Source organism: Aspergillus lentulus, assembly GCF_001445615.1.
Source record: "Aspergillus lentulus DNA, contig: Alt04, strain: IFM 54703, whole genome shotgun sequence".
Classification (NCBI taxonomy): Eukaryota; Fungi; Ascomycota; class Eurotiomycetes; order Eurotiales; family Aspergillaceae; genus Aspergillus; species Aspergillus lentulus.
Genome location: NW_028322122.1, coordinates 3,802,828 through 3,817,973, shown reverse-complemented (window position 1 = coordinate 3,817,973; position 15,146 = coordinate 3,802,828). Strand labels below are relative to the sequence as shown.

The 15,146-nt window shown below is 48.2% G+C and overlaps 4 protein-coding genes across 4 annotated transcripts; 2 read left to right on the top strand and 2 right to left on the bottom strand.

The window, feature by feature from the left end:
* Positions 1-1,885: 1,885 nt before the first annotated feature.
* Positions 1,886-2,956, top strand: ALT_2518 (zinc-binding alcohol dehydrogenase family protein; the record flags this gene model as incomplete). Its single annotated transcript, XM_033562140.2, has 2 exons — positions 1,886-2,028; positions 2,083-2,956. The coding sequence occupies 2 exons, from the start codon at positions 1,886-1,888 to the stop codon at positions 2,954-2,956; spliced, it is 1,017 nt and encodes a 338-aa protein (XP_033418031.2).
* Positions 2,957-3,738: 782 nt separating this feature from the next.
* ALT_2517 (putative NADPH-dependent methylglyoxal reductase GRP2) lies at positions 3,739-4,715 on the bottom strand (the record flags this gene model as incomplete). Its single annotated transcript, XM_089599362.1, has 2 exons — positions 3,739-4,663; positions 4,708-4,715. The coding sequence occupies 2 exons, from the start codon at positions 4,713-4,715 to the stop codon at positions 3,739-3,741; spliced, it is 933 nt and encodes a 310-aa protein (XP_089456508.1).
* Positions 4,716-5,467: 752 nt separating this feature from the next.
* On the bottom strand, positions 5,468-6,575 carry ALT_2516 (zinc-binding alcohol dehydrogenase family protein; the record flags this gene model as incomplete). The annotated part of the gene is made up of 2 exons (XM_033562138.2): positions 5,468-6,414; positions 6,464-6,575. The coding sequence occupies 2 exons, from the start codon at positions 6,573-6,575 to the stop codon at positions 5,468-5,470; spliced, it is 1,059 nt and encodes a 352-aa protein (XP_033418029.2).
* A 6,664-nt stretch (positions 6,576-13,239) lies between these two features.
* ALT_2515 (uncharacterized protein) lies at positions 13,240-14,679 on the top strand (the record flags this gene model as incomplete). The annotated part of the gene is made up of 1 exon (XM_089599361.1): positions 13,240-14,679. The coding sequence occupies one exon, from the start codon at positions 13,240-13,242 to the stop codon at positions 14,677-14,679; it is 1,440 nt and encodes a 479-aa protein (XP_089456507.1).
* Between the last annotated feature and the right edge of the window lie 467 nt (positions 14,680-15,146).

The window sequence follows — 15,146 nt, the reverse complement described above, 5'->3', positions numbered from 1 at the left end:
CACTGTCTTGAAGCAGTGGTACAATTCAGAAGGGGGCATCTTCTTCCAGGCGTTGTCAGTACTAAAAGTTTCTAGCACTGTCCGGGAGGCTAGATTAGCAGTCAGACATTAATCCTGACCGCATTGTGGCCCATATCACAAGAACTTGTCGCACCAGCTTAGCCTAAGCATAATAATTATGTAATTTTACAGCTAGTCCGTGATCATACTAGAGTGACATGGCCCTTACTGAGCGATATCTGTGATTTTAATTCTGATGTGACCATGACCACCAATTCCTGACGGAATTCTCGAAAACACTATATTGGTAGGGAAGGTTCTAGGGGGTGTCAGCTCATACCTTTGGATATACCTGGTAGGCGCAAAATATCCTGTACTGATAACATAATTTACAGACTATAAGGATCGTCAGACCACATGTGAATAATTAGGATAGAAGCAAGACAAGAATAATTTAGGGATGCCCTAATATCCGTTATTAGCAGCCATAAAAGACCGGTAAGTCGTATAAGAGATATTTACTAATTACTATTGGAACTGGTAATAAGACAAAAGACAAGCATACGCAGATCTCAGCCACTCTCCAGGATCACTTGGAGATATACAAAGAATAACATTATAAGCCTTACTATATACAGGTGAATTAACATATATCTACTATATACCTATAATAAAAGACTAATAAGAGGTATCTAAGTATAGTAGGATGATTTTTATAGGGGTAATATAACGAAATATAATTGTAGCTTCAGGTTGGCTGGTATATGGATAGTGTGAGGACGGCTAGGAATATTATACAGGACTAGCTGATCTGGAGATATGAAGCTAAGATTCTGACACAGTGTATGCAAATGAATTATGGTATCTATTAATTATCAGACCTCGATAAGCAAATACGTAGCCTTATAGGGGCTTATAATCATAATTTAGCTGCAGAGTTTATTGTCCTGAAGTAGAATTACAGATAGAGTAGGTTAAGACCCACTAGACAGGGCGCTGAAATATACTCTGTAAGTAATAACTACCTCTCTAGGAAGACCCCATTAGTAATTTAATATTAGTGGTGGAGTTGGTTATAACGCACAGTCCTAATGGAAACTAAGATATATCTAGGTAATAAGCTATAGATATATTCCTTAGGACCTTAAAGACAGGCACATAGCGCTAGAATGCTCCTTAAATATGCCTACAGATACGAATGTAAGGAGGGTGTCGGCGTGTCGCTATCACTACCCTTGAATAACTACTGATTACCCAAAACGGCACTGTCGGTGGGGTAGGTGGCGTGGCGGGATAAAGTTCTTGGATTTCAAAACCCGCTAATTCCGGATTGCCAGTGAAGCTGCGAAACGACTGAGCCCACGAACTGGGTATTCGTTGGATGTCGCATATCCCCACATGCTACGTCCGTAGGCAGAGCCGGATACGTTAGATCTTAAACCCGTTTGGGTTCGGCGGGTGTATGCATACTCCGTACACGAACAGGTGGCGTAGGATTCGGTCAATTCCAGTGCCATTACAACATGCCAGCTCGCCGCAAAACCCGAAAACCAGAAACCCATAGAAAGCGGATAGCTGCTAAGCTTTCTCGTCAGTTGGGGGCGCCCTGAGCGGCCATGACAGTCCCTCCGAGTTCCGATTCCCAACATAGTAGACTCATTGCCTGCGATTTCGAATCCTTACAAATCGATGTAAGACTGGGGAGAGTTAATGCCTCTGGTAATTATTAAGCACTGAGAGACGCAGAAACCCGTCGACTGGTTATATTGCAGCAAAGTTCCGCAGAAGATGCGTGAAGTTCAGCAGACTAGGACACGGCACCGTCACATTCTTAATAAGCTACGGTACAACTTCCGAGAGATCCTCAATACAAGACACGTCCATAATGGCCAATGAAGCTGCCTGGCTCAAGGAGCCCAAAGCCAATGTCGAAATTGCGCCGGCCCCGATGTACACTCCAGGTGCCGGAGATGTGTTGGTGAAAGTTGAGTCAATTGGATTCAATTCCATTGATGCGAAAATACAGAAGTAAGCCTACCTAGTCTCCCCAAAGCTGAAAAGTGTCGCTAATGCCCTTTTCAGGTACTCCGCGCTCCCCATTTCTTATCCTGCCATTCTCGGGGTTTCCTTCGCTGGCGTAGTCGAGGAAGTCGGTCCCACCGTTACCTCCGTACAATTGGGAGATCGCGTGGTCGTTAGCAAATGTCCTGGTGGTGGGAACAGCTATAGTGCCTTTCAGAAGTACGCCCTCGCCAGGGAATCTTTCCTCGCGAAACTCGACCGGAGCACCACTTGCGATGATGCATCTGCGGCAATCACCAATTTGGCTACGATAGTAGCGGCTTTGACCATACAGATGGGACTGCAGCGTCCCCCAATTTCCGGAAAGGCGGAACCCAATGGGAAGAGAGTCCTCATATATGGAGGCTCATCGAGCTGTGGTCGGTACGCTACCAAGTACGCTTCCGATGCTGGATACGAAGTTGTCACGACCTCGTCTCCAGGACATAGGAAAACCGTGGAGGAGCACAATCCTTCCTACATCATCGATCATACACTGCCTCATGAGAAGTTGATCAGCGAGCTCAAATCTCACGGCCCCTACGATGCTGTGTTCGATGCCATTGGCACACCCCCTGTGACGGCTATGCTGGTTGCCATGTTCGGTGAGAAGGGAGGATCATACCACACTACTTTGCCTCCTATGGGCGACGAGCTGATTCCAACCAACGTGGAGAGGACATTTGCGTCCTATACCGCTTTGCTTAACAAGAACGAAAATGACGATGTTCGAAAATGGTTCTTCGAACAGTATGTTCCGAAGGGGCTGGCAAATGGACAGATTATCCCGAGCAGCATAATCAAGAAAGAGAACGGTCTGAGAAGTGTGCAGGAAGTACTGGATAGCATTTTGAGTATTACTGGAAAGCGATTCGTTGTTAACCCCCAAAATTAGTGTCCTTTGCTCGGCCATTTGAGCCCATTTGGATTTATGGAAGCCACTCCCTGACTTAAGTCGTCCTTCAAATATCAGCTGCATTCTAACTTGGTCATCTAAGCAACCACTAAGCCAATCTAATTTGCCATACGAGTTAATACTCCTTAAATCCGACAGGGAATTGCCCCTCCCTATGCAGGCAGATATTTGATAGCGCAATATGGGCTCAGGAAGAATTTGCAATACGTAATACTAGTTCAGCCGAGCACGCAGGTATATAACGGCCAATGTCCTCCTGTTCTATCTATCATCTGCTCATGTGGTATAGTCTTTGCAAACAATACTTGCTTATCATCAAAATGTCTTCCAATTTGCCTGCGAGGTGTTGCACTGTTAGTGTCAAACGCAGTGTGGACGCGAACGGGGTGTATGCACTATTTAGTTTCCCTTTGATATATACAAACAGAGCGTCACCCCGCCTTTAACATCTGCTGACCAATAAGAGAGGCAAAGTAAGCAAGTTGCATGCATGGTGTCTGCGCCTAGCTCCACTCAGCACTACCTCTACCCGTGTTGGTAACAGAACCAGCTACTTTATCATAGGAAACCGCACCCTAGCGGCCTGGTCACTAATCCCCTTGGATACAAGAACTTTCTACGAGGCTTGGCTCATTGTGTTCAGTAATCTTCAATCTCCTTGCACTGTGACTTCGCCGAGCGCAATGCCGTTTAATGAATAATGGATTTAGAAAGTAGTAGATAGAGTATAGAAACTATTGCCAACGCATCGGTACATGGATTTAGGCCTTTACTTCTAATAAAGACTTTACAGTATCCACCACACAGTCCTTGAAGGACCTGAAAGGTATTCCTAGAACCTGCTTCATAGGCGTGTTGTCAATCACGAAGCTCCGGGTCCCATCAGGAACAGGAATCTGCTCGGGAAGTCTGTCTGCCAGCTCAGGGAAATTTTCCTTGATCACTTTGGCGATTTCGTAATTGCTATATGGTCCGGCGGCAGCAAGAAACCGTTGGCCAGCTGCTTCTGGGACTTCTATTGCGCGAACGTGAGCGAGCGCAACATCCCTGACGTCTACCCACTGGAACGAACGAGGGGGAATGCCAGATTTCATCTTGCCCAGTATCATATCGCTAAATACGGCGTTGGAGGTGTTGACGTTTTCAAGAGAGTCCAAACGAAATGTGGCGGGTCCAAACACCATAACGGGATTGATGGTGGAAAGAGTGAACCCCGGCTTTTCAGTTTCGATAAAGTCCCACGCAGCTTTCTCGGCAAATTTCTTGCTCCCCACGTATGCTAGCTGACCATTCGTCAAGGCCTGCTCCATTGTGATAGGGTTCCAATAGTCCGCGGTGTATCTAGGTATCGCTTCCTGAAGGTTCACGACGGCAGCAAAGGAGGAGGTAATGACGACTCGTTTGACGGAGGGAGCCCATCGCTTGATAGATCGAAGAATTTCCGTGGTTCCCATGATGGCGGGATCAATCATGTCCCGCTTTCGGTCTGCTGCGTGATAATGAAAGGGGCTAGCCGTGTGTACTACAGCTTCAAATGGAGGTTCCGACTGAACAGCCTTGTCGAAGGCTCCCGAACGCGCCATGTCCTCAACTATAGCGTACGAGAGGTTATTGGCAAACTCGGGAAAGCTTTCCAGGCATTCTCTCCCCTTTATATCGCTACGTACAGTGGTCACGACTGTATGGCTGCCAGTTTGTCAGTTAATGCCCATACCAGTTTTCAGGCGTACAAACCCATGTTGGAGTAGGGCTGCTAGACAGTGCTTCCCAATGAAGCCGCTGCCTCCGGTAAGGAGAACTTTCATGATATGTCCACTTGAAGAAGAAGAAACTCCGACCTATGCTGCTCTTGCAGATGTATGGTGGACTTGAAACTGATCGTAGGCAGAGAATATGGACGCCGGTCAGTATTTAAGAAGCTCGTACGCCGTACATTAGTGACGAGCCCTCCCTGCGGGGTTAAAAATGGGTCACCAGCCTATTTAGATATCGGCCAGTGGGTGGGATGGACCGTTCTCGAAAACATCGGCCATTTGCCGGCCGCCATTGAGCGGGCGTGGAAGATTCATCAGTTCCTGGCTCTGGCAGCCACCAATGGCATTCCTTGGGCCCGGTCAGGCCGGGCGACCCAGAAAATGAATGCTAAGCCGAAACTGATGGGACGCTGTACACGGGATATGGCTGTATGTAATAGCAGGTAATCATACTTGGCACCTTGGCTTATTTTCTGAGCTTCTTAACTGCTTGGATATTCTGAACGCTTGAACAATGGTATTGCCAAACGCCTACGGACACCATGACCACTGGCCTGGAAACTAGGGCGGCAACCGGGAAAACTTTCGGAAGCTTGCAATCAATTCGCAGACGGGAGCATGGCATAGAATACTTTTTTTGTTTCTTTTGACAGTTGATTCCTAACATGCGTCGTCATTCAACCTGAGCTTCCTCTGCAGTCGGTGCAAGTCCGTTTTCATTCCGAGGTTATTGTCTTCACAGACGCACAACTACCTTCTGCCCGTGGCCATCTCTGTAGCCATCCAATGCCGTATTGATTCTTTCGGGATCGGCCCCGTCAACGAGGTCGTACCTCAGCGAGCAAAGGCTCCCTGCCTGTAGCCAGCCCCCTACATTCTCCCAGAACACCATTGACACGTCCGGATACAACGCGCTGAAGCCGAAAGTCAGCCGTCTGTCGTAGCCAGCAGCCTTTCCTCCGATCAGCGCTTTGTCCGGCTCAGTCTCATCCACAGGGTTCAGCGTGATGAGGCAACCCTTTCGAGTGTTTGACAGTGCCGCAAGGCCGAGGTTCTGAGCCGGCCCTACATTAACCGTGTCGAGCGCATAGATAAGCTCGTCACCTGTGACGCCTCGAATCTGGCGTAGGATCTCGTCGTGGCTAGCGTGACGATCAATCACATGCGTTGCGCCCATGCCTTCTAACTCTACGGTGTTTCTTGAAGAGGCAACAGTGACTATCCTACCGAATCCGACCATGCGAGCGAATTGAACGGCAAATCGGCCGCAATTTGATCCCCCGCCGAGAATAAGGATAGCCTGATCCTTAAAGGCTGCACGAGTCTCATCCCGGGCTAGTGGCAACGGCAGGCCTAACCCGGTCGAATGAAACAAGGCGATGAAAGATGCCATGGCGCAGACGGGAATGCCAGCGGCCTCTTCATCCGACAGGCCGGTGCCGGCTACCCTGGCGGCGAATCGGGCATCGACCAAGGCGAATTGTTGAAGACCGCCGCAATCTGTGAGTTCTTGCCCAGGGACAAAGTTCGCATGGGCAAATATGTGCTCACCCACTGCAAACTGCGACGCCTTTCTGCCTGCACCGCGTTTGACCACAATTCCCGCAAGCTCGTGACCCAGGACTTGAGGGGGCTCTTTGAAGAACAAGCCTACATCCCGCGTTTTCTGATCAAGAGGATTTACTAGAGACTTATCAGAAGGAAGTATTTCCCAGCGGCGGACTTAACTTACAGCTTGCAGCCGTCACCTGGACCAGAAGTTGATTTTCCCCAGGGTCGGGAATCGGTCTTTCCACAAGTACGGCAGAGGAGTTGAGCGTGGTGACAGCAATGGCCTTTTGCATGTTGATTGATTCAGAGTCGGGAAAAATTCGATACGATGTTGCGTAGTTCAGCAATAAGCAGTCTAAAGTGTTGCTTCAGTCTAAGCTGGCGAATTGATGCAAAGCAATAGATACCTTACTTAGGTATACTAGCAACGTCAGGAGTCGGGACTTAGTGCTCATAATAAACTCTACAGCACCGTATGTTTAATGCAATATGATTGGCCGTGTAATCACCTTGCATTAGCTCCTGCTGCTAGCCCCACTTAGATGCATCATTCTGACCCACTCTAGCAGAGCACCGTTTTTGGTGTCTTGCGAGTTGCCACTGTGGAAAAGTTTCACGTTCCCATGGAGCATGCATTACCCAATAGAGTGAGGATAAGTAATCAAGTAAGCACTGAATCTGCACCATAATGATTAAAGCTGGAATGCACTGATGGTTCAGTAGCAGCAACTTAGTCCTGATCTGGAAGCCTCAAACTCAACAACACGGCACCTTAGCCAGTTATACTTATTGATCTGGCTGACAAATGCCTGGTAAGCGTCCTGCATGTATTAAATAGAGATAATGACCCGTCACACCTGAGTTCACACCCGTTATCCTACCTTACTACTGGTTCAGTCATCAAGACGCATGTATAATGGATCCCACCATTCCATTGCAGCAGTTACCGCAACAATTGAAAGCACCAGGTCCTCAAGATGATTGGACTGGAGTTAGTGACCGGGCTACACGTCGGCGATTACAAAACCGACTAAATCAAAGATCCTATCGTTGGTAGTCCTCGAGCTCTTAGATGAGGTGCTAGAGAGAGTTAACTTCCTGATTGTAGGACAACGCCATGCTAAGAATAACAATATTAGCCAGGGTCAGCCAAATGGTGTGGACCTCAGTCCAGACAGTGGTCATCCTGTTCCACCCATGAGGAGTGTGTCTGCTACACTTAACACCACCTCACATGTCGCTGCCATAATCTGCAGCCTAACTATTGACAAACACTCTACATGCACCTTTGCACCGCCAAATATCCACGAACTAATGAGCCAATTCGAAAGGGATGCCGTGGAAAAATACCTTTCTGGCTCCCCCAAGATAGATGATCTCATCTCTCTCAGTAGAATAAATGTTCTACGCGCGGCTTACGAAAATGTCATTGCGCTGGGCATGACTGCTGAGTGGCTATGTGCGGATGAAGCAGTTTCCGTATTTAATCAGTCCCGTCCAGGGGTACAAGAAACAGATATTCCCCAGAGCCTAAGCCCGACAGCCTTGCAGCGGAGAGTACCACATCATCCGTGGTTGGATGTCTTTCCTTTCCCGCAGATGCGGGATAATATGATCATGGCTGGGGACGCCCTAGATGACGATGAGCTGTGTCATGACCTTGTATGTTTCTGGGACACTCGTGATAGCCGCGCAACGCTACTTGTCTGGGGAGCCCCGTGGGATCCACGGAACTGGGAGGTTACCGAGGCGTTCGCTAGGAAGTGGAGCTGGGTACTAAGAGGCTGTCCTGACCTGCTGGTTTGTACAAATATGTGGCGACGTAAGAGAGGTGAGAAGCCTCTGCTTTGGAGGGAAATCCTGGGGCCGAAAAGAGCATAGGTGGTGCAAATGCCTAGGGGGTGTAATGGTTGCTGAAATTTATTTGGATTATCCTGTTGATGCCTAGTAATTGTGTATCCTTGTGACCACGAGCAAGGGAGGAATTCGGCCTTTGAGAAGATCATGACTCATTCAGCTTTTGAGGCGCAGGGTTAAATTAGCATACTCCGGCCCATAGGACTCTCGCTGATAATGGCGCAGTATGCTAGCTGTTTGTTGGCGCTCAGAAAATGAGAAGCAGCGCTATTTGCATCCCTCATATCCTTAATGAATGGGTACTCCTTCGATATGGAGCCAATGTCAATTCTATGCTCAAGACAAGCACTGCTCTCATTGTTGCCGCCGCATTTGGGTCTGAATCTGTGATTCACTTACTCCTGGCCCAGGAGGACATTGATGTGAACAGATGAAACATGCATGGGGAGACCGCGACATGGCTGGCAGCATATGCAGGGTGTAGTTCAGCAGTAGTGAGGTTGCTGCAACAAGATGTCTCAAAATTGACTTTCCAGATATATTCCATGGAATTACTCCTTTTGGACTGGCAGTAGCCAACATGAATATATGCATCGCCAAGGCTCTTCTCAATACAACTAGGGTTAATATCAGTTTCCGAGACGGACAGGGCAGAACCCCGCTCCATCATGCGGTACTCTCAAATCACAAGCCTTCAACCTTGCTGCTTCTCTCCAGGAAGAAAAATAACATTAAGATACAAGTCGAAACCCTTGAATACTCATGACATGCGGCATCCCTGTTACGTCATTCGTGCTTTCCCCCAAGGCCATTTTCCAGGGAAGAGACCAGTGTCAACCGGTACAATCAAAGAGATAATTTCCTAGTAGGCTTATCAATAGCCCAAGTCACAAAACTTGCCAACCCAATCGTCAAAGGTATCAGTAGTACCTGCGGAACTAGAAGGGCTATTTCCAGACCCAGCGGTCCCCAGCTTGGGAGAGAGAGTACTCCCTCTAAAGCTTCCAAACGGCTATGTACCACCAGACCCCTCCCCTTCCAACCGACTGCTGCGTAAAGCGGGTCGGCAAAGACACGCATCACGGGAGCATGCACCAAGTATAAGCTGTACGAGATGCGGCCTGAGTACTGACTGAAAGGTCTCTCGAAGAAATGGGTAAGCCAGGGGATGCGCTTGATAGAAATGAGAGAAGCACTGCCACTGGGAGGAGATAATGCCCTTCGGGTCGTAGGCCAGGTCCATTGACGGTGTAAGAAATGAGAGAATCGACCATCCCGGATTATCTCCAATGCAGGCTGCATTGGCGCAGTGTGGGACGCCGCCGAGATACGTGCCGAAGAGGAGGAGAATGGGCGCAAGAATGGACGCTCTTGAGTATAGGAACGATGGGCCGTGATGCGTGTCTAGTTATTGCTCCACCTCCTGGAGCAACATGCCTGCTATAAAAAAAGCTAAATACCATCCATCACGGACGGTGTGGTCCTCGCAGCAAACTCGAGCCTCTTTGGATGACTGTGAAAGCGCAAGAAGGGTAGTGTAATTGACGAGGGAACCTTTAAAGTCAACCGGGATCGACCAGAGATGATCACTGTAGCTGAGCCATGGGCTGCCCGATTTGTTGAAAGGAAAGCTATAGTCCATTACCTCCGCACACCATATTCTAAGCTCATCCGTATATGTGGGCTGCGCTTGGGTCCACCAGATGCGGAGGCCGAAAACATGCCAAGAGGTCATATAGAGAAATGTGGTGACGATGAGAGGAAGATACAATCTCATCCATCTTCTGAAGATGGCGGAAGAGAGGTAATTAGCGAGCTGTTCTACCCGCCTAGTCTCTATCAATGTCAATGGCCTGTGGGACACGACGTGTCCTGAGAGGATGAAAAATGTAGCTGTCGCATAGTGCCCTCCATTGAACAGCAGTCGAATCCACGGCAGCGTGACGAAATGGTACCGCTCGTGGTATCCATACGCCCGTTCAAAGACGTTGATGGCGGACCTATGAGCCCAGATTTCATGATGATGCCAGTAGACTACCACAGCTGCCCAACCGCGCAGACCGTCTAGTTACTTGGTGTCGTTGTAATGAATCATGTTTATCGAAATTGTAACGAAACCAGTTTCGAGCCAGCAGGGAGTCGAAAAACAGCCGGGTATCGGTTTTCAGAGAGCTTGGTTGATGTATTTCACGGCCTGCGTTGAATGAAATACGGAGATGAAATGATAATCTGCTAGCCCAGGAGCCATTGATAGATTGGTAATGGTAGGAGAGATCGAGCTATTGCCCGTTCTTCATGTAACAGGATGCCATTCTGAAGTGAACTTTTCATAAATAACGATTGTAACGATATTAGGATATATTGATGTCGGCTTTATGGTTGCCTAATCTTTGGATTGCGGATAATGCACGTAGATTACCAACGGGTCAAAGGACATCAGTTCGATAGTGTGCCCGTGCTGGCATTCGTAACCATCTGTGAGGAGGGCTGATGAGTCCCCCAGAATAGTGACTCCAGCTTTGGAGGCCCATTCTCTAATCCGTAGAAGACTTAACCGTAACATACTCGTAGCAAATAGATAGCTTATCACGGCCATTGATGAGGCCTATAGCGATGATCAGCGGGAGAGTCAATATATTTGGGCCATATACTGCACCTACCATATTGGGCTGTGGCAATCGGAATTTCTAATCTACCTGAGTACTAGAGAGTAGGTCAGCCCTTTTATCCTTCACCGAGATAAAAGACACATGTGTAATAATGTTTGGAGACTGTGTCATGAAACTGTAAAGATAGTATTGGTTTAGACAACTAACTGCATCCATGAAACTCTAGTCTCTGCTCCTAAGTTGATAAGAAGGACTAGTCAAGTTATGCTGGTAATGTGGTGTGGTCACACCCAGCAGGCAGCCTGAATGGGAAATGCTGTCCTCTTTCCCCTTTGATCATCTTTATTATTGCCACTCTAGTGGTGGTTTCCACGCCTTATCCCAGTCCCAAATATTTAGGCCCACCTTCACCCCTGACTTCACAGGAAGGGACGCATGTCGAACGCCACGGTGAAAAGACCCATTTGGATGCATGTTCTCCCAGAACACCGCAGCCCCTACCCTTGGTTTGAAAGTGACACCACTATACTCATCATCATCACAATCAATTATATTGCACCATCTTGTATCATTTGGCCGCTGCAATTGTGGGAAGTTGGTACCCCCGCCTGTGCATTCAGCAACGAGGTAAACCATGTAAGTCGTCACTCGGTTTCCGTCTGTCACGAGAGAATTCCAATCGTAGTGGAAATTGTAAAAGCCGTTGACACCGTACCTTTGTGTTTGCATTTTCTGCATGTATGTGCTGTTTCCACGCCATCCTTGGAAGGCGAGGGCGCGCTCTTCGATTCGAAGAACAATCTCATCTCGGGGGAGGAGGGCAAACTCTGACACCCGCTGACTGGTGTCGACATGTGATTTACCGCCAGGATAGACCATTGATGGCGTCCATAGACCCTCTCTGTGAAAATGTAACGTTAGTCATACCTGGACAAGCCTGGACAATCCCGAGGCAAAGAATAAACCGGGGGTATTGTACCTGATGTTGAGCAGATGATCGATCTCATCCTGGCTTAAAAGGCTGTCGATATACAAAACCAACGGGTCTCAAGAGAATATTTGAACGTGTAAGTCGGTTCCACCATGCTCATAACGCCCGCACAATTCGTTCATGTACAACGAAGAAAAATCCCATCTCGGACAAGTGAGGACAAATGAAATGAACCCTAGGAGTAAAGTGGCCATGGTAAATCACCGTGTTTTCAGAAGATGCAGCGCCATTGTGGTTAACCTAAGATGAAAGACTGGTAGCTGGTTGTGACAAGTAGTTGGGTTCAATAATTCCTGATAGCAAGCATTAAAGCCTTTAAATGGCCACATACTAATGTCTCCGGCATCCGTTCTCTCCACTCTGATGTTTGCAAATCAACTCCGCGGCGTTTTCGATTGAGTCCTATCATGTACTTGAAAAGCCTGTGTTCTAGCTAGTAGTGTTGCAATGCATTTGGACCCTGGCGATGGTTGCGTGGCCCAAATGTAGGGGGAGCATGAGCGTAATTTCACCAATAGCGGCCATTCCCGACCCGTTGCAGGTAAACGGATAAGTGGTGCTAACAGTTCATCGAACGACAACCTGCTTTGATTCAATGCTGGCTGCTACTTCGGCTACATAGGCTATGAAGGAGTGTCAGTTGGAGGCGCTGGTGGCTGTCTTGGTCTGCGAGATAAGAACAAGGCATCTGTCTGATTGGCTCAGTTCGGTCAAATGTCGATCAGGGCGATAAGCATTCCATTGTCCCGCACATACAGAGATCGATCCATGTGCGGCATCATCTTCCAAAAAGGAACCTAACAATATATCTTAACTCCTGTCTTCCTCTCAACTCCAATTTTGGAATATTGTCCAATAGCAAAAATGCAGCTTTTCAAAGTTTTTACTGCCATTGCAGTCTTTGTCGTCTCCGCTGCCGCTGTGGCTACGCCTGAGATCGTCAAGCTTCATGAGCTTGAAGAGCGTGCCGCCAACCCTGAACTCGCTACACGTGAGAAAGCGCTGGGACCCTAGGCAAAATGGTCAAGGGAACCATCGCTAATGATTCTTTCCTAGCTCCCAGCTCTCCTTCAGAGTAGACTGGGCTTCGTTACTACTGAAGGGGCTCCCGGATGAATGGCCTGAGTGGTGGGGGTTATTCTTGAAGTGCAGTTACAAGCTTATGATGTCCATATCCAGCTCTCACTTCATGAGGGCTTTACGTTCGTTAACAGATAGGACATGACGTGATATTACCCTATGCTATTCTTTCACCTTAGTATTTCTCGTAACGTATTTCTCATGTAGAACTAAGGTAGTCACAACCTATTACTAAGGTAGTGTCCTGATAACCCTGCCAGTAGACCCGCATGGGTAGGGGCACCTGGCAATACAAATGAAACACACGACCCCGCTTCTGTTTTAAAAGATCCATCCCAGTACCTACGTACTCGCGGGAATCCACAAGTTGATCTAATCCGAGTTTATCTACAACCGAGACGCTCAGCCAGTTCAAACGAAATGTCGCTCCCACAGCCCCTTCCCTATGTCCCAACCGCGGATGAGATCGTTCCAGCGATGCATTACATAATCAGCAAATACAACGCTATCCGCACCCAAATCCTCCAAACAACTACGCCTTCCACTGCAACCTTCAGCAACGTCATTCTCCCCTTAGTGAATGTAGAAAATGCCGTCCAAGGCGAGCTAGCAATGATTGACATGCTTCAATATGGATCTCCGTCCCTCGAGACACAAGGCGCGTTCGACGAGGCCCGAAAACTGTACCTTAAAGCCTCGGCACTATGGGTAGCAGATGAATCCTTTTTCAGGCTTCTAGAGGCGGCAAGAGAGAAGCCGGAGTTCCAGGCGCTGGACGCGGAATCGAAGCACTGGCTAGAAAAGGAGCTATTGGAGTATAGGCATGCTGGTCATGGCATCCTAGGGCACGTGGAGTTGGAGGAGTACCAGAAGCGCAATATGGAGATTGCGGAATTAGAAAGGGAGTTTCAGCAGAATTTAGCTAGGGAGGCCGGGGGAGTATGGTTTACGTTAGAGGAGTTGAATGGGGTGCCCGGAGATGAGTTGGCGAAGTGGCGCGATTCTCCAGCAGAAGCCAATTTGACTAATGAAAAGCACCAGCAAAGGAAGAAGTTTGTGCCATTCGCAAATGGAGGAACACTGGCTGTATTAACGCATGCCCATTCTCCACAGACTCGCAAGAGAATGTTTCTGGAGGACAACGTCAAGCTGAAGGAGAATATGCCGCTATTTGAAGATATTATCAGGCGCCGTGCTCGGCAGGCACAGGTCTTGAAATATCCAAGTCACGCGGCATTAAGGATCGAGAGGCGAATGGTGAAGACCACAGAATGGGTGAAAGAATTCCTTCGTCAACTACGGGCCACTCTTTGTCCCTATGGGCGAGGTGAGATCGCAGTATTGCAGCGTCGACGGCTAGATGATCTACGAGCGAGAGACCAATTCCGTGACAGAGAAGCGGGAGATAGCTTTCCCCCTTGGGAAAAGAGATACTATGAGCGGCTGGTGCAACGTGAGTTTGAAGTTGACCAGCTGAAGATCTCAGAGTTCTTCCCGCTGGAGAGAACTGCAACTAACATGCTAGGCATCTTTGCGTCTTTGCTGAATCTGAGATTTGATTCCATCCCCTCTGAAAAGCTGACAAGGGATGTCGTCTGGCATGATACAGTACGGGTGTTCTCCGTATGGGATACAAAAGAGGATGCCTTCGTCGGGTATCTCTATTTCGATCTACTGTGGAGAGAAAATAAGTATCGAGGCAACCAAAGCGTGAATATCCAATGTGTATTTGTTCCTTCCTTATTTCACTCACGTTGGCCTTTACTGATGACCGATACAGGGCTATCTACGGCCAGATGGAAGCAGACAATACCCTTCGACGATTTTAATGTGTTCATTCCCAACTCCGACCCCTACTAGTTGTGCTTTACTTAAGCATAACCAGGTCGTGACTCTCTTCCACGGCAAGTATACGAAAGCCGAACCACTACTTGGATATCTAGCCTAATAGGTGCATGTTACAGAGATGGGTCATGGCATCCATGACTTATTAGCCAGGACAAAGTATACTCGCTTCCATGGCTACCGATTGCCCCCTGACTTTGGGGAGACGCCCAGCATTATGCTGGAGAATTGGTGTTGGATGAAAGATGTCTTGAAAGGACTCAGCTGTCATTACACAACACTACACCGGGATTATCTAGCAGACTGGCGCAAACAACATCCTGGAGAGCCAGATCCGCCAAAGGAAATTCCAAATGACTTGGTAGAGAACCTCATCAAATACCGGTACTTCAACAGGGGGCTTTACCATTTGTATCAACTGTATGTGGGCGTCTGCTCTGGTTCCCGCCATGCTGAAAACACTAATGGTCTGGGTTAGGTCA